At 38.0% G+C, this 19,963-nt stretch overlaps 1 protein-coding gene across 2 annotated transcripts in view; it reads right to left on the bottom strand.

Annotated features, from left to right (window-relative positions):
• Positions 1-19,963, bottom strand: part of EFL1 (elongation factor like GTPase 1) — a 187,495-nt gene that overhangs the window by 124,805 nt on the left and 42,727 nt on the right. For both annotated transcript variants that reach the window (XM_004472092.3, XM_023582691.2), the window contains exons 8-12: positions 13,887-14,010; positions 10,427-10,503; positions 9,555-9,691; positions 8,494-8,616; positions 128-227 (exon numbers count right to left, since the gene is read on the bottom strand). In XM_004472092.3, the coding sequence (XP_004472149.1) occupies positions 128-227; positions 8,494-8,616; positions 9,555-9,691; positions 10,427-10,503; positions 13,887-14,010 (561 nt within the window). The remainder of the gene's footprint in view (positions 1-127; positions 228-8,493; positions 8,617-9,554; positions 9,692-10,426; positions 10,504-13,886; positions 14,011-19,963) is intronic.

Here is a 19,963-nt window from a genome sequence, read left to right as displayed (position 1 = left end):
GGGTTGAGATGATTTCTGCACTGAAAAGGAAAAGTATTATCTGTGCCCTCCCACCTACACTCCCATTGCACCCTGACCAAACATATGCCTTTTTCCTGGCCCGCTCCAACTTCCCTTTTAGCCTTACCTTGGCTTATTCTGAGGCAAAGCCTTGGCATCAACTGCAAACATTTTGGAAACAAAGATGATAACTGGAGCAGTGTCTTCACTTCCACATTTCATAAAAGCTGAACAACAAGAAGTAAAAATGTCACTATTTTCCCTCACTATGTTAAGAAGCCAGATAATAAGATGTGTTATTAATATGGCATCATCTAAATATAAGAGCAGTCCACAATTTTTCATGACTATGATAAAAATTCCATTTAGAAAATGGAGTAAGACTACTAGGAAAGAAATGAAAAAAGAAAGGCTAAAATGGCAGGCCTAATAAATGTTGCCCTTATCCAATGTAGATAGAATTGAGTAAAGTTACCAAAGGCCAAGTTAACAACAAGGTACCTTGTTGAGAAAAGATATAAAAATCTATTGTTTTACTAATTCCCCAAGATAACAAGTTAGAAAATAAAATGGACATAAATCTTTCATTCAAGATAGCTTACAGAAATCCTTAGAAATAAAGTAAGATTAAATACTATAAAGATGTCAATTCCCCCTAAATGTATGCATTTTAACATAATTTTCTATCAACATACTGACTTTTTCCCCCTTAACCAGTACCATTTACTATACTAGAGTTATAAAACTAGTGGTTAGTAATTAAAAAAGAAAAATCACACCACAACAAAATAATTTCTAGATGAATTTAAAAATTCAACTAAGGTTCAAAGAAATTAGGGGGAAAAAACCCTACAGGAAGTAACAAATAAACATTTATCAGAAGTTTTACCAGGGAAACCTTTAAAAAATTTCCCCTTCAAACCAGGACCAGAGTGACATGATCTGACTTATATTTTAACAGTCCAGCTGCAGTGCTGAAAAACCACTAATAGGAATCAAAAGTAGAAGCAGGGAGGGCAGTTAAAAAGCTAGTAAAACAATACAGAAGAGAGAAGATGGTTGCTTGGCCCAAGGAGGGAGAATTGGAAACACTGAAAAGCATTTTGTGGGTTTTTTTTTTTTTATTTAAAAAAAAGTTTTATTGAGGTACGTCATTTTATACACAAACGTACGTAAACAGTAAGTGTATAGCAAAAGTGTGAACTTACAAAAAACATGCGTATCATCACACAGGGCTCCCACATGTCATCCTAATATTAATACCTTGCATGGTTGTGAAACATTTGTTACAAATTCTGAAAAAGCATCATTAAAGCATCAATACTAAGTATAATCCCTACATGCATATGTCTGTTTGTGGACCTGCTCTCAGATTTTCTGGGTATATACCTAGCAGTGGTGTTGCTGGGTCACACAGTAGATCCATATCTAATCTAATTTACTTAGGAATGGCCAGGCTTCCACAGTGGCTCTACCATTCTACATTCCCACCAATGGCTAATATGCATTCCTATTTCTGCACATCCTTCCAACACTTGTAGTTTTCTGGTTTGTTTGTTTTATCGTGGCCATTCTTGTAGATGTGAAACAATATCTCATTGTAGCTTTTCTTTTTAAAAATTTATTTTTTATTTCTTTCTTTCCTCTACCCCCCCACCCCCCACCCCGTTGTCTGCTCTCTGTGTCCATTCGCTGTGTGTTCTTCTATGTCCGCTTGCATTCTTGTCAGCGGCACTGGGAATCTGTGTCTCTTTTCATGGTGTCATCTTGTTGTGCCAATCTCCGTGTGTGTGGTGCCACTCCTGGGCAGGCTGCACTTTTTTCATGCGGGGCGGCTCTCTTTTCAGGGTGCACTCCTTGCGCATGGGGCTCCCCTATGCGAGGGACACTCGCATGCCATGGCACTCCTCGTGCGCATCAGCACTGCACGTGGGCCAGCTCACCACACAGGTCAGGAGGCCCTGGGTTTGAACCCTGGAACTCCCATATGGTAGGTGGATGCTCTATCAGTTGAGCCAAATCCACTTCCCTCATTGTTGCTTTGACTTGCATTTCTCTAATAGACATTGAAATATTTTTTCCAACATTTACATTTCTTTAGAAAAATGTCTATTAAGATCTTTCGCCCATTTTTTAATCCAGTCATTTGTCTTTTTATTGTTGAGTTGTAGGATCTCTTTATATATCATAGGTAGATAGTCCCTTGTTGGATGTGTGATTTCCAAATATTTTCTCCCATTAAAAAGGCTGCCTTTTGACCCTCTTCGCAAAGTCCTTTGAGGTGTGGAAGTATTTAATTTAGAGAAGGTCCTATTTATCTATTTTTTTCTTTTGTTGCTCAAGCTTTGAGGTAAGGTTTAAGAGACCTCCACATACTACAAGGTCTTGTAGATGATTCCCTACAATATCTTCTAGGATTTTTATGGTCCTGGCTTTTATGTTTAGGTATTCAACACATTTTGGGTTGATTCTTGTAGAAAGAGAGAGAGAGATAGGGATCTTCTTTCACTCTTTTGGTTATGAATATTCAATTCTCCCAGCACCATTAGTGGAAAAGACCGTTTCGTCCCAGAAAAGTGGAATTGGCAGGCTTATCAAAAATCAGTTGACTACAGAGATGTGAGTCTACTTCCGAACTCTCAATTTGATTCCACTGATCAACATGTCTATCATTCTGCCAGTACCGTGCTGTTTTAACCGCTGTAGCTTTAAATACACTTCAAGGTCAGAAAGTATGAGTCTCCGACTTTGCTCTTCTTTTTTAGGATGTTTTTGGCTATTCGGGACTCCTTTCCCTTCCAAATAAATTTGGTAAGTGACTTTTCTATTTCTATAAAGTAGGTTGTTAGAATTTTGATTAAGATTGCATTGAATCTACAAATTGTCCAGTGTACAACTGGCACCTTCACAAAGTTTAGTCTTCCATACCATGCACACTGAATGTCCTTCCATTTGCTTAGGTCTTCTTTGATTTCTTTCAGCACTACTTTGTAATTTTCTGAATACAGATTCCTTACATTCCAGTTTAACTTAATTCCTAGCTATTTTAGTCTTTCTGTTGCTATTATAAGTGAAATTTTTTTTCTAGATTTCCTCCTCAGCTTGCTCATCACTAGTGTATAGAAACTCTACTGATTTTTGTGTTGATCTTCTACCCCGTCACTGTATTGAATTCATTTGTCATAGATATTTTGGGATTTTCTAAATAATGGATCATGTCATCTGCAAATAGAGTTTTACTTATTCTCTTGCGATATGGATGCTGTTTTTTCTTGCCTAATTCCTCTAGCCAGAACTTCTGGCACAATGTTGAGTAACAGCGGTGACAGTGGGCATTCTTGTCTTGTTCCTGATCTTAGAAGGAAAGTTTTCAACCTTCCCATTAAGTATGATGTTAGCTGTGGGATTTTCATATATACCCTTCATTATGTCGAAAAGCTTTCCTTCTTTCCCTATCTTTCAAAGTGCTTTTATCAAGGAAGGATGCTGGATTTTGTCAAATGCCTTTTCTGCATCAATCGAGATGATTATATGAATTTTTTTTCTTCAGTTTGTTAATATGGTGTATTATGTTAGTTGAGTTTGTTATGTTGAGCCAGACTTGCATACCAGGAATAAAGCCTACTTGATTACGGTGTACATTTCTTTTAAAATGCTGTTTGATTAGATTTACAAGTATTTTGTTGAGAATTTTCGCACCTATGTTCATGAGAGAGATGGGTCTGTAATTTTCTTTTCCTGTAGTATCTTTATCTGGCTTTATATTAGGTTGATGTTGGCCTCATAAAAAGTGTTGGGAGAGCTGATGTGGCTCAGTAGTTGAGCACTGGCTTTCCACATACAAGGTCCCAGGTTCAATCCCCAGCTCTGACATCTAAAAAAAACAAAAACAAAATTCATTGGGTAATTTTCCCTCTTTTTCAATGTTTTAGAAGATTCTAAGCAGGACTGGTATTAATTCTTCTTGAAATGTTTGGTAGAATTCACCTGTGAAGCCATCTGGTCCTAGACTTTTCTTTGTTGGAAGATTTTTGATGATTCGATCTCTTTACTTGTGATTAGTTTGTTGAGTTCCTGTATTTCTTATAGAGTTGGTAGCATACAGTTTCTCATAATATCCTCTTACAATCCTTCTCATTTCTATGGGTTGAGGTGTAATGTCCCCACTTTCATTCCTGATTTTTTTATCTTCTTTTTTCCTTTGTTAGTGTAGCTAAGGATTTGTCAATTTTACTAATTTTCTCAAAGAACCAGCTTTTGGTTTGGTTGATTTTCTCTATTATTTTTTTGGTTCTCAATTTCATTTATTTCTGCTGTTATTTCTTTTTCTCTGGATGCTTTGGGATTGGTTTGCTATTCTTTTTGTAGTTTCTCCAGGTGTTCACAGAGATTTTGATTTTAGGTATTTCTTCTTTTTAAAAATAAACATTTTAGGGCTATAAATTTTCCTCTCAGCATTTCCTTAGCTGTATCCCATAAGTTTTGATAAGATTTGTTCTCATATTCATTCATCTCGAGATATCTACTAATTTCTCTTGCAATTTCTTCTTTGAACCACTGATTGTTTACAAGGGTGTTGTTTAGCCTCAATATATTTGAGAATTTTCCCCCTTCCTATTACTGATTTCCAGTTTCATTCCATTATGATCAAAGAAGGTGCTTTCTGTGATTTAAGTCTTCTTAAATCTACTGAGAGCTGTTTTGTGGCTCAGAATATGGTGTATCCTGGATAAATATCCATAAGCACTTGAGAAGAATCTATAACCTGCTGATTAGGGGTGCAATGTTCTGTACTTATCTGTCAGGTCCAGCTCATTTATATTGTTCAGGTTCTGTGTTTCCTTGTTGATATTCTGTCTAGTTGTTCTATCTATTGATGTGAGTGGCGTGTTGAAGCCTTCAGCTATTATTGTAGAGGCATCTATTTCTCCTTTCAGTTTTGCCAGAGTTTGCCTCATATATTTTGGGACACCCTGGTTAGGTGCATAGATATTTATGACTGTTATTCATTCTTGATGGATTGTCCCTTTTCTTAATATATGGTGGCCTTCTGCATCTCATCACTTTTTTGCATTAACAGTCTATTTTGTCTGACATCAGTATAGCTACCTCTGTTCTCTTTTTGATACTCTTTGCATGATGTATCTTTTTCAGTTTCAGTCTATTTGCATTCTTGTGTCTGAGGTGAGTCTTCTGCACACAGGATATGGATGGCTCACATTTTCTTATCAATTCTGTCAACCTATGTCTTTTCTTTTTTTAATGAGGTAGCAGGGATTGAGCCTGGGACCTATACATGTGAAACATGTACTCAACCACGAGCTACACCCACTCCCTGGCCTATGTCTTTTGATTGGCAAGTTTTAATCCATTGCCATTCAATGTTATAACTGTAAAGGTATTATTTACTCAACCGTTGTATCCTTTGGCTTTCATATATCATTTCCTATTTTTTGTCTTTTGGCTTTCCTTTCTGATAGTTTTCACCTCTACACTCTCCACCAAGCCTCTCTCGTCTTTTCTCTTCTGGTTGTAGAACTCCCTTTATTATTTGCAGCAGAGCTGGATTACTGTTTATGAACCCTCTAAGTTTCTGTTTATTTGTGAATATTTACACTCAGTACCTTCATTATATCATATCCCTTCCTTCTTGCTTCCATTGTTTCTAAAACTAAATCTGCACTAAGTCTTACTGGACATCCCTTGTATGCTTGAAATATAATGTTTGGCTCCTCCCTTGCTGCTTTCCGATTTTTCTTTCTATCTCTGGCATCTGGCATCTAAATATTATGTATCTTGGGATAGGTCTATTTGGGTTTACTCTAATTGGAGAACAATGTGCCTCATGAACATGTATATTCAAGTCTTTCATGACAGTGGGAAATTTTCAGTCATTATTTCCTCACATATTCTTTATGCTCCCCTGCTTTCTCCTTCTAGAACTTCCATAACACATATGTTGGTGTGCTTCACATTATTATTGTTCAATTCCCTGAGCACCTGCTCAATTTTTTCCCTCACTGTTCTCACTTTTTAATTTCAGGTTTTCTGTCCTCTATGCTACCAACTCTTTCTTCCATGATTTCATATGTGCTGTTTTATGCCTCTCTTGTATTTTTAATCTCACACACTGTCTTTCATTCCCATATACTGTTATTTTTCTATCCAGATTTTTCTTTGTGCTCGCCCAATGTCATCTTTATTTCTTTAGCCATATTTTCCTTCAACTCCATGAATCAATTTAGGAGATTTGTATGAACGTCATAGTTTAGTTGGTTCAAGTCCTGGGTCTCATCTGGAGCTCTGAATTGTTCCTTTGCCTGAGTCTTCCTTTTTCTTAATATGGCTTGTAATTTTTGCTGCTGTGTAGGCATCTGATTATGATGTTGAGTTCAGTCAGATGTTCAGTTTCTCTCCTTTGCCTAGGGTTTCACTATTAGATTACCACATAACTTACGATAAGTGTGCAGCCACTGTTCTTTGGTTCTTGGTCCAACTTGGTCTAAATATTTAGGATTGCTCACACCAGGGCAAAGGAGCGAGTAATGGAGTGCAAGCCAGTTTCCAAGGGCCTTAGAAAGGGGACAGTAAAGGCCCTAGATTGCCTCTTTTCTTTCTTTCTTACTATTTTTCCCTTATTTGAATGTACTTTTCTGGTCTGCCAGCAGATAGTGGTTTTTAGCACATCACTCAGCTCAGACCCCAGATGCCAGGGGATAATGCATTCACTGTAACCTCACCTCTGTGGGAAGGCAGAAGCAATGTACTCAGAGAAGGCCAATCCTCCCAAACAAGCTTTCTCAGAAGTTGCACTCCTCCTCTGGCAGGCAACACCCTCACTTCCTCCTCTGAGTCCTCAGCAACCAGCCCAGGGCAGTAGGGAGGTTGTTTTTCTTTAGCTCCCTGCTGGCAACAATGTCCCAGCCCCACCTGGCCTAAAAGTGTATACTCCTCCAAGGCAGTAGACCAAGTGTGTTGGCTAAAATATGAATTTTCCATAAGCTGTATTCCTCCCTCTCCCCTTTCTTGGAGAAGAGGGTCTCACAATCCCTTCAATCAATAGCCATCTGCCAGGGGCCACAGAAGCCAGTGCTGTTTGCTCCCAATATGAGGGGATGAGCACCAGCAGCTGCTCCTGCAGCTTTACTCACAAGACTCTTCTAGCCAGTTAAGACTCCTTTCCTTTGCCCCTCTCTCTTCTGGGTAGTGCCTAGCCTTCCATTGGTATCCAACTCCAGAATAGTTTTCCAAACAGTTTCTGCCTGTCTTCTAGCTATTTTCTGGGAGTGAAGTGAGCCCTCTGCCCCTCTAATCCTCCATCTTCCCAGAAGGCCTCTAGATAAATTTTAATGGAAGAATGAACTGGACATGCTGAAGGACTGGATGTGAGATATGAAAGAAAGATAAGAGCCAATGGTGAATCCAAGATCTTGGGCCTGTGCAAATAAAAAGATGGAGGTGTCGATAACTGGGATAGCAATTACTAGGAGGTGTGGGTTCAGGAATAAGCTAGGAAGCCTGTTTTGGGATATGTTAAGTTTGTAATACCTGTAAGACAGCAGAGTAGGGATAGAGACTATACAGCTGGATATATGAATCTGAAGTTCAGGGAACAGATGTGAACTTGACATATTTATTTGGAAATTATGAACATTATATCTGTTACTTAAAGACTTGAATTTGAATGACATCACTAAAAGTGAATGCAGATATAACATAGATAAGGTCCAAAGACAGACCCTTGCTTGAGGACATCCAAAGTAAAAAAGTCAGGGAGATGGAGAAGAACCAGCAAAGGGATTGAAAATAAGCAGTCAGTCAGGCAGGGAGAAAAGGAGAAGTATGTGGGATCCTGGAAGTCAAGCAAAAAAAGTACTTCAAGAAGGAAGGAGTCATCAACTAGTGACCATTCAAATCAGACAAGGACTGAGAACCAGCCATTTGATTTAACAAAGTAAGACTCAACAGAGACCCCAAGGACTGCAGCGAGTCCTGGAAAGGTGGGGAATTTGCAAATTATACATAAAGAAAAAATAATTGGAGACAGCAAGTACATACAGATGAATTTCTTGGAGCCTGCAGAGCCTGGAATGGGGGCCTTCCTTCTCATAGGGAGCGTGTGTACAGGGCTTCTAATTAGCAGCACAAGCACAGGAACAAGTTTTTCATAGTCCCTAAGGCCACAGCCCTGGCTGTGCTATGCAGCTCAAGGGGCACGTTATGGCTATTTATGAGAATTATTATGAAACGAGATCAAAGCAGGAAAGAGTCTCAGAGCCTTTGGCCTTCCAACACCAGCTGAAGCAAAATGGCTGTAGCAAACCTGAAACTTAAAACAAACAAAAAACTGGTAAGGTGTTCATTTGTGATCCTGTTCATGCATAAGTGGCCAGTTTGCCAAATGGCAAATTGGCATTTAGCAAATGGATCTAAAGCACCCTGGATTGAAGACAATCAACAATACAATATACACCATGTTCAGTGTCACCTCACCTGCTTTCAATGCCTGGGTTTCCAGTGGAAGAGAGTCAAATGTTTGTGAACCTGTGCACATCAGTTTCTCCACTCTCTCAGCTGTTATATCAAGGGGGCTAGGAAGTTTCTGGCATACCATATCTGAAGCCTGTTGTTAAGGACTCCGAACCTTGAGTTAGAGCCCTCCCGCAAGGATTTACCATATGCACCAAATAATGAAGTGACAGTTTATTTCTACACAGAAAATGCCTGGGCTGTAAGGCAACATTATTTAATGCATCCCATTAATTGTAATGCATACAATTTCAAAGAGTTAATGGATTCCTCAAAGCCCAGAAAAAGTATTCAAGATAAATACTCTTAACAATGACTGCCCATAGAATAAATGAGAACAAAGATGAACAGATTGGCTATGTGTAACCTTCAAGTTCTAACAATGTTTCATAAGGTTTGTGACTACATCAACTGTTACACAACAACCATCAGACACTAGCTATGATACAAGAAGGTTCCCTACCTGAGCTCCTGTCACTGTAAGAGAATGTGTCCACCACTGCTCAGGGCTAAAGTAACAATACCGACCCACTCCCAGCCCCAACACATGGCTACAGCCCAGTATACGCAGATCAATAAAAAGAGACAATTTGAATTTTTTCAAAAAATAAAATAACCATAAAATGGTTTTTGTCAATGTAAGCCATTTTAAACTCAAGTCTTTTTGGAATCGCTAACAGAAAGGAAATATCAATAACCTAAAAAAACATGGTACTAAAATGAAACAGTGATCTAACACAAACATTTACATTATCTTCTTGTATATAAATCTTAGTCCAGAAGTTTTTATTCTTACATGATTACTAAACAAAAGCAAAAAGACATGTCTTTCTCAAAGCACATTCATTAGTATCTTAATTCTTAAAGTATCAAATACACTTTCATGGTAGAACATTAAATAACAAAAGATTTTCTTTTGGATTGGGATGCATTATTTCCAGAAGATTTCCTGTTTCCAATAACATTTCTTTTTCTTGTCTTATCAAAACTATGACTTCATTTAAAACCATTAAAATAAAGGATACCAAGAACAGCATGAGATATGGGTAGCCACTGACTGCAAATGGCATTGATCTGAACTTTAGGATCCAAATGACGTGCCTCCCGGGCTCCAATTTTTAATCCTAAAGAACTCACTATTTTATCAATTTTTTCTTTGTCCCTATAGCAAACATACAAGATTGAGGAAGTAAAGGTCATATCCAAAGATATATGAGGGAATGGTAGGGAAAAGGAACATTATTTGAACAATTTACTCCTAATATATTATTCTTTCTACAAAAAAGCTAAAAATGTTTAGAGGGGGCTCCTGCCACAACAGAGGACTGCTCAACCCATGTTCTTAATTTTCAAAGAAACCTTACTTCGAAACGTCCCGTGAAGCACAATTCCACAATCTCCTTAAACAAGTTTTGTCAACTGGTAATGCAGTTATACAAATAAATGTTAAAAAGTCATTATTCTGCCTCTGAAATAGCTCAAGAAGTAAATTTACAAAAGCAAACTTTCTTTTCCACTTGTACCAGTCAAGTTATTTCCGAAGTCCCCCATTAATGATCTTGGATATCAAGCACCTTTACTACAATTTCTTTCATTTTTTTAAAACTAGGTTTATGAAAACAAAGGCCCAATGTTCCTTTCTTTCCTTTTATCCTTTTATCTCTTCACCTTAGCAATCTGTCCTTCCTCTGCTACCTTTTACTTGGGTTAAACACACTCTTTTAAATTTTGTTTCTAGGACTTGTAATCAAGTCATCTAACAAAGGCTCTGTTCACTTACTTATTCTATATCTCGTCTTTCTGAGGAGTCAGACTAATCAAACTGAAAAGTGAGGCAAATTATACTGCCAAAAGATGGAAAAATGCCCAAAGATAAACAGTGGTGTAACAATCTTACTTTTTCAAGACAGCATCATACAAACTCCATATATTTTCCAGGATCAACTGCACAAATAAAGGCTTCTTTCCCTTTGCCTGTATGAAAAAAATATACATGGGCTTACGTTCTTAAATATTTAATAAGTATCTTACATATTCCTTCTTGACCCACTTTATTATCAAAATGTTTCAATTCTACTAGGAAGTATTTATTCAACAATAAAATGGAGAAAAGACAAGACAGGAATGCTCTAAACAGTCAATAACCTACAATCAATGACCCTTTCTTCCCTTCCTGGGAAGCATGGGCTTCAAGAACAATGAGAGTATTTGGGGGACAACTCATTGCAGCTGCCACACCACTGCCATGAAAGGGACACACAATACCCAAGCTGAGAGATAAAGTTTCACTCTGCACAGGCAAGCCCTTCCCATGTGACTCTAATCTAAAGTATATTAGAAGAAAGGTAAAATGCCCTTTTTTTTTTTTTTTTTAAAGATTTATTTTCATTTATTTAATTCCCCTCCCCCGGTTGTCTGTTTTCTGTGTCTTTTTGCTGCGTCTTGTTTCTTTGTCCGCTTCTGTTGTCGTCAGCGGCACAGGAAGTGTGGGCGGCGCCATTCCTCGGCAGGCTGCTCCCTCCTTTGCGCTGGGCGGCTCTCCTTATGGGTGCACTCCTTGCGCGTGGGGCTACCCTATGCGGGGGACACCCCTGTGTAGCACGGCACTCCTTGCGCGCATCAGCACTGCGCATGGGCCAGCTCCACACGGGTCAAGGAAGCCCGGGGCTTGAACCGCGGACCTCCCATGTGGTAGACCGACGCCCTAACCACTGGGCCAAAGTCGGTTTCCTAAAATGCCCTTAAGTCTATGAAAACATTTTCAACTTCAAGAAAAAATAAGTTGAAAAATAAACAAAGACCTACCATTTTCTCTTAGCAACTTTGCAAAAACTTAATAGCAAGAGTACCTTAAGCTGGATAGTCTCCAATAATGAAGAGAGTAGAAATTGATACTTCCTTTCTAAGAGCTATTGGCAATCGGTATCAGGAGATTTAAAATCATTACCTCTGTCTGCCTGGTTAAAAAGTCATCAAGACAGACAAAAATTTATACACAACCACCTCACACACACTGTGACTGTTATTTAAAAAATGAAATATAGTATCTGCTGGCAAATATGCTGAAAAATAGGAACCCTCGAGCATTGTTGGTGGAAATACAGAAAACAGTTTGGCAGTTTCTCAGAAAGTTAAACATGTAAGTATCATATGTCCTTGCAGTCCTACTTCTAGGCACATGCCCAAAAGAACTGAAAGCAAGAACTCAGACAGATATTTGTACACCAATGATCACAGCAGCATTATTCACAGTAGCCAAAAGGGCCAAGCAGCCCAAACGTACATCAGCAGATAAAAGGATAAACAAAAATGGTGTGTGTGTGTATATATATATATATACACACATACACAATGAAATATTATTTTGTGGTAAAAAGGAATGAAGTTCTGACACATGCCCCTACATTGGTGAACCTTGAAAGACATCATATTGAATGAAGTCAATATGACACAAAGGGACAAATGTACAATTCCACTCATATGAAATATGCAAACAAATGAGACAGAAAATAGAATACAGATAACCAGGGGAGGGGGACAGGGAATGGGGAGTTAATGTATAACGGGTGTAGGACTTCTATTTGGGGTGATGGGAAAGTTCTGGTAATAGACAGTGGTGAGGGTAGCACAATATTGTGAATGTGATTAACCCCACTGAATAGTATGCTTGAAAGTGGCTGAGATGGGAAAGCTTATGTTCTGTATATGTTTCCATGTTTTAAAAAATAATGAGAAACTTGAGGGACAATGGCAATTAAAATGCAATACATGATCATGAACTGGAACTAAAAAAGGAGAAAATGCCCAAAAGGACATTATTGGAAGTATCCTTAAACAAAAAAGACAATTAAATTTTAAAAATTAACTCTTCCCTCCCAAAAGGACATTATTGGGACATACGAAAAAAATGGAAAATAGACTGAAAGCTTTATATCAATATTAAAGTTCTTGGACTTGATAATGGTAATTAAGTTGGTTATATAAGTGAACACATCTTCAGAAAATATACATGGAAGTATGTGTTCAAGGCGCAAGATGTATATAACCGAATCACAAATGTTTAGAAAACTGGTAAAATATATAGACAGATGGATTGATGGATAGATGGATGGATGGAATGATACAGAAAATGTGGCAAAACGTTTAAATTGGTTGATCTGGGTTTTTGGGGGGTGGGGATATGTTGAAGTTCTCTGTATGGGTTTTGTATTATTTTTGCAACTGTCCTTTAAGTTTGAAATTATTTCAAAATAAAAATTCTAAGGAAAAAAATTAGGCAGAAAGATGCCTATCAGAACTTTACTTCCAACATCAAAACCCTTGGAGAAAAATTAAAACTGTCCAATCTTAGAAAACTGATTATATAACTGATAATGTACTCACAAAATAAATTAATAATAAAAGGATGCTTATTATGTGATAAGGACTATCCTAAGGACCTTTATATAGAACACTTCATGTAATCATTATACCCACTCTATAATAAGTACTATTATCTCCCTTTTACAGATGAAAAAAACAAGACAAAGGTCAAAGAGCTAATGTAAAGCCAAGATTCAAACACAGAGTTGAACTCTCAAGCCATGATCTTATCCACTTCACTATCTTGGCTCTCTGTAAAATATACTGTTTATAAAAAGCTTTTAGTGCCAAAGGAAGATGTTCACAGTGTGATGTTAAGCAAAAAGGCAGGCTACAGCATTATATAAACAGTATAATCTCAACAGGGGGATGTATATATCTATCCAAAAAGAATGGAAGAAATTAAAACCGTAACATTAGCAGTGTTAGGACTTCAGATTTTTTTTTCTCCTGCTATTTTATACTTTTAAGTACTTTCTAAAAGGAATATATATGCCTTTCAATGAGAATAAATTTAGAAAATCCTGAATTTTACATTTAAAAAGCAGAGCTGGGTTACAGGGAACATCTCCCTCCCAGTACTGCATGGTCACTGCATGTAGTGAGATAAGGCCTAAGGGAAGGCTGAGAATACAATGTAGACAATACAGTGACATCTAAAAGAAATGGCTCTTTAAGGTGATGTGGACAGACAAATGCACAATGCAATATACACAGGGTCTGATTTTTGCTAAAACAAGCAATGATGCAAAGAGTGATAATAAATGTGGTCCTTTCCTCTCATATTTTAAAAGACCAAGAAATCTATTTAAGCAATACCTGGATATAAGACTTGTGAGCCTTACCCAAATACATACAGTTTAAAAAAAAAACGAACCCTCATGAATTGAACTGCATAAACCAAAGCTGAATTACACCTATAAAAGGTGTTACAGTGTAGGTTTTCATAGGGCAGAGATGCGACTAACAATCACAAGGGACATATACCATATTACCTGGTCAACCTTCATTATCTTCTTAGCCTTCATATTTATATAATAATCTCCCCACAAAGTTTTCAAAAGAACTTCCTTTTTAATGCCAATTTTTTTACTGTAGATTTTGGCAAAGTGTTCAATTCTGAAAGAAAATCAAGTATTCCCATTATTAACAAAAAGGTTAAATATAATGAGTATAGCTAACACCTGTGTGCCAGACACTGTTCAAAGTGCTTTTTACACGTATTACTAAACATAGTCAATTCAACTATCCTACAACATAGTAAAAATTATTTCCCTCATTTTACAGGAAAGGAAAATGAGCACAAAGTTATTACACAGCTAATGAGTGAAGTTAGGATTCAAACCTAAGCAGCCTGGCTCCAAAACCCATGTTTTTGTCCAAAAGTCTCTACATTATTATGAGTCAGAATTCATGGTATAGTTTCCTTTACTAATTTTGCATGTGTAAAACAAGGTAAGGGCCAAAGAAATGCAAGCTCCAGCTGCCCATCACAATTATCCCAACAACAACAAAAAACTTTGAGCCCTTCACTGCTACAAACGCCTGCTGCTCACAAAGGAAACAAATGTCAGACCCAGAACCTGCCAGGAAAAAAAAAAGACTTTTTAAGCACATGACCAAATGTTCAATATCATTAGCTATTAGGGAAATGCAAATCAAAACAATAATAATATATCATCTAACACTGCATAGAATGGCCATTATTAAAAAAACAAAACAATAAGTGCTGGAGAGGATGTGGAGAAATAGGAACACTCCTTCACTGTTGATGGGAATGTAGAATGGTGCAGCCTCTGTGGAAGACAGTTTGGCGGTTCCTCAGGAAGCTAAATATAAAACTGCCTATGATCCAGCAATTCCTCTACTAGGAATATATTCAGAAGAACTGAAAACTGTGACACAAACAGACATTTGCATACTGATGTTCAAAGCGGCATTATTCACAATTGTCAAAAGATGGAAACAACCCAAGTGTCCATCAGCCAATGAATGTAAAACAAAACGTGGTTTATACATACAATGTAATACTATGCTGTTTTAAGAATAAATGAAATTGGGACACATATGATAATATGGATGAATCTTGGAAAACATTACGGTAAGTAAATAAGCCAGACACGAAAGGATAAATATTGCATGGTTTCACTAACATGAACTTAATATGAAGAATAAATGCATGGAATTAAAACCTAGAGAATAGGTTATTAGGAGGTAAGAGGAGGGCTGAGAAGATATACTGATGCTTAATGCATGTGGACGTTCTAATTAACTTGACTGTAAAAGTACAGAAGTGGATAGAGTTGATGGTAACACATTACAGTGAGTAGAATTAATGCAGCCTGTCTGTAAATGGGATTGTGGCTGAAAAGGGTAGTCCAGTGATATGTCAATTTAAAGAAGCTAGAGAATAATCTAGGGACTGAATAATATAGTGAACCCAGAGGTAGATGAGAATTGTGGTTAATAATATAAATGCAAGAATGTCCTATGAACTAGAACAAATGTACAGTACTCTTGCAAGGTGGTAGGAATGTGAGAAACATGTTGGAAAAATACAACTAATGTAACCTATGGACTATAGTTAACAGCAATACTGTAATACTCTTCCATCAAGGCCAAAGAAGTACTGTGTTAATAATAAGGGGTATGGAAAATGTATGCTACAGACCATCGTTAGTGGTCATAGCCTGATGATATTATCTCATAATCTATAACAAATGTTCCACAACAATGTAGTATGTTGGTGGAGGGATGTTGTATGGTGTGATGGGCAGGCTTATGTGTCAGCTTGGCCAGGTTGTGCCCAGTTGTTTGGTCAAGCAAGCACTGAGTTAACTGTAAGATAAGGGCATTTATGGCCTTTAGTCACCAGTGACTTTACTACATAGCTGATTAGACCTACAACAGTTAGGGAGATTGCCATCAGCAATGAGTGACAGTTAATCGAATCAGTTGAATGCCTTAAAAGGGGAAGTGATTTCGCAGTTAAGAGAGAATTTCCCAGCTCATCTTTGGACAGCCAACGTGTCCCAGAAACTCATCAAGGACCTTCACTGGACTTTCATCGGAGCCCCTGGTGTGCTGCCTGCCTGAGGAACCTGGACTTGTGCATCCCCGTGGTCATGTGAGAGACTCTTATAAAATCGCATACTATTGACAGTTATCTCCTATTGATTCTGTTTCCCTAGAGAACCCTGACTAATATACATGGGAATTCCACACATGTTCATGACTGTTTTATAATTTTGCAACTTTAATAAAAATACATATTTTTACAAAGGCTTTTTAGAGCATCCTGGATCGAGCATATACACATTAACTTAACTCTGAACAGTCTGTAAGAAAGCACTTAGTACCAGGTCTGCTCTTACTATAAACCTCAGCCACTGCAGAGTAGTCACTCAACAAACAAGGATGCTGGTGTAGTCTATGTGTTGCTGGCTAACAGACACGGGAATAGTACCTTTTCTGCAGGGAATAGCATATTTAATCTAAGATTTGATTCCAGAATTCTCAAAGAATAAGAATCTTAAAAGATGCCTGCCAGTTTCTTTAAGGCAGAAGGAATCCAAAGTTAACACACTCCAGACAGTTCTATACATGTCAATCAGTAAGTGTGGTCAGGGTGTGAACTACAGATGAGTTAAGTCCAATTAGCTGATATTCTCCTTGATATGGGAAGCCTGATGGGAGCAACAAGAAGCTGGAGGAATGGAGGTTAATAATGCTGAAGATAAATTATAGTGTCCTTTCTCACTGAGGTCCACGGGAGCGAAATACACCCCATCGTAAATTAAGATCCAAGGTGTACAGGTACTGCAGGCTGCTAACATCCTGGAACTGGCCTTGAGAGTTCATTACTTCCTAATTTGCTACTGTAATCTTGAGTTTCCACTTGATCCAAAAGTTACTTCTTTAATAGTTTTTTTCCTTTAATTTCCCAAAACTTCAGACCAGTTCTTTTAAAGACATATTATTTTTTTTTTTTCCTTTTTGAAAGAAGGAACCCTTTTTCTCTCTACAAACCTAGACCCCCCACAGACCCCAGGACTACAGCAGCTTTCCCAATATAGGCATGCTGAAAAGCACATTCTTGGTCTCTCTCTCACTTTTATTCCTCTACCACAAGTGAGGAATGGGTAACATCTACTGAGTAGAGTTTCTTTGCCTCAAAAAAGAAACAAGCTCCATCTTGGTACCCACTCCATGGTAAGAAGAGTCAGGCCTTCTCCGTGACTTCCTGTGGTTAAGCGCACCTACAGCCAGGCACAGAGCCTTCCATCCAGACACAAGTCAGGAGACCCTTAACTCTCTACAGCTTTCTGTTTGCCAATATCCAGTTTTGCCAGGCAGGCTACAACCCCCCCATGCAAATAGCTGGGTGAGAAACCTTGGAGCCTGATTTCCAGATGGTCTTCAGGACCCATAGAGAGGTCCTAGATGTACACTTGGAGGTAGTCACTAGGAAGCAACCACTCTGGCCTGAGGTTCCAAACACATTTTAAAAAAGGGAACCCTGTACTTTGGAAGTAATGTTTGTTGGGCAACTCAATGAATAAAGCCAAAACTTGGATCTATGCGCTGCCAACCTGCATCGACACTCAAATGGTTAAAACCAGAAACCAATGAATGATTAGTAGAAATTTCAACACTTTCCTATTTTTTTTTTTAATGAATTTTTGGCCTAACATAGGTTTTTGTATATCCTTCATTGACACTGGAGAGAAAATAAACCTCAGTTTAATTACACTATTCATATGGTTCATGTTTCTGTCCCCCTGATCTGTTTAGCAATCTGACAGTGATTTGCTTTAATCCCCTCTAAACTATGTTGATTTCTCCTTACATTTCTATGTTTCTTTCATGTACTTTGCTGTTATGATAGTTGATACAGTTTATCTCTTCACCCCTGAAATGAGCCAATTATCAATATAACAATGATCCTTACACCACAATGCACCTGCCATAAATTCTACTTTGTTTAAAATCAATAGAACCAAACCTTTCTTTTTGCTGACATTTGATTGATATATCTGAGCCAAACTTTGGTGTTTTGCCTTTACCCATTATGTCTTTTGTTCTTCTATTTTATGTAGCAAATCACTGGCTTTTATTTTTCAACAGAAGAGTTTCTTTCTTTTAAAATACTTCATTTCCTTAATGGGGAATTCCACACATTTCTCATCACAACTGTTTTAATTAGTTGGATTTCTAGTATGCTTTGTCCATGTTTCCATGGACTTGCCTTTTAAAAACTGTTCCTGTGATAGCCAGATTGTGTTATATTTTCCTTTATCTTTTACAATGACATGCCAGATAAATATCCTATTCTAATTGTAAAAGTGGTAAACTTTTAAAAATTTTTACAACCACTCTAAAATCTCTATCAAAATCATAAATTATATCAAACGATCAGGCTCCCGTCCACGATAGGGAGGCCCCAGGTTCAATTCCTAGACCTCCTGGTGAAGGCAAGCTAGCCCACGCCACAGAAAGCTGGCAGCCTGCACCACGGAGAGCTGGTGTAGCAAGATGACACAACAAAGTGAGACAGAGCAGTGACAGTGAGAGAAGCAGCAGACCAGGGAGCTGAGGTGGCTCAAGCAACTTCCACACTGGAAGGTCCTGGGATTGGTTCCTGGTCCCTCCTAAAAAGAAAGACAAGAAGAAAAAGACAAGCAGACATGGAAAGAACACACAGCGAATGGACACAGAGAACGGACAATGAGTGCAAAACAACAATGGGGGGAGGGATAAATTAAAAATTTAAAAAATTAAATTTTTAAAAAGGCTATTATTTTTAAAAATCACAAATTACAGTAAGAAACTTTAGCCCATTTTCTTAGTCTACTACCCTCAAACTCTTTTCCAGTCCATTTACAAAAGCAATCATATACACACATAAAAATTATTTTTAAATTTCATTCATCCTTTTCATTCTTCTTGATCCAATAATTTCCACAAAATTTATCAAATCAACCCTTTTCCCATTATCACTTAGTGTTTGTATTCATTTATCTGTCATTAGTTATGATTGTCACTGACAGTTTCTAGCAAAACTCTCCCATTCTTGAATTCTATTTTAATTCATTTCCTCTTAATCTGCAGAATAACATTAAGAGTCTCAGAACACTGGAAGTGGATCTGGCCCAATGGATAGGGCATCTGCCTACCACATAGGAGGTCCAAGGTTCAAACCCAGGACCTCTTGACCCATGTGATGAGCTGGCCCATGCGCAGTGCTGATGCACACAAGGAATGCCGTGCCACACAGGGGTGTCCGCCACATAGGGGAGCCCCACGTGCAAGGAGTGCGCCTTGTAAGGAGAGGTGCCCAGCGCGAAAAAGGTGCAGCCTGCCCAGGAATAGCGCCGTACTCACGGAGAGCTGAAGCAGCAAGATGAAGCAACAAAACGAGACACAGTTTCCAGGTGCCACTGACAAGAAGACAAGCTGGCACAGAAGAACACACAGTGAATGGATACAAAGAGCAGACAACTGGGGGAGGGGAGAGAAATAAACAAAAAATATATCTTAAAAAAAAGTCTCAGAACAGACACGCAGAGCACATTTTCCAAGACTTCACTGACCTTTCTATCTTTTCCCTATCCTGTGAATGACAGCTCAGCCAAGTAAGAAATTCCTGGGCCACAAACTCTTTTGCCCTTTAAGCTACTCAATAGATTCATACAGATTACAAGATTCTAAGACACTGGTACACAATGACAAATAAAACTATTACCAAGCTTTTCATTATCTCTTCTTTTCTGCCCCTATTGAATATGACCCAGGGTTGGAATCTCTGATATATTATTAATCTAAAACAGGAACTTTATTTGATTCTTGATGCCACTCACCCAAGTCAACCACTTCTGCTTTTCAGAGCAGATTCTCCTAGGTTAACTTCTAACAATTGGACAGATTTAGGCAGTGGGCCTAATTTCAGACATGAGCCAGTCCCACTGCATGAGTTTCTAGAACAATCTTCCAAGTATGACACGTGTTCCCTTTCCACCTTTCATGACACATGTAACTGACAACTTTCCTTAGTCACCAAGATTTTAGAGGG

This window comes from Dasypus novemcinctus, chromosome 3 (assembly GCF_030445035.2).
Source record: "Dasypus novemcinctus isolate mDasNov1 chromosome 3, mDasNov1.1.hap2, whole genome shotgun sequence".
Lineage (NCBI taxonomy): Eukaryota > Metazoa > Chordata > Mammalia > Cingulata > Dasypodidae > Dasypus > Dasypus novemcinctus.
Note: the sequence above shows the minus strand (reverse complement) of the source record. Positions and strands in the feature narration are given on the sequence as shown.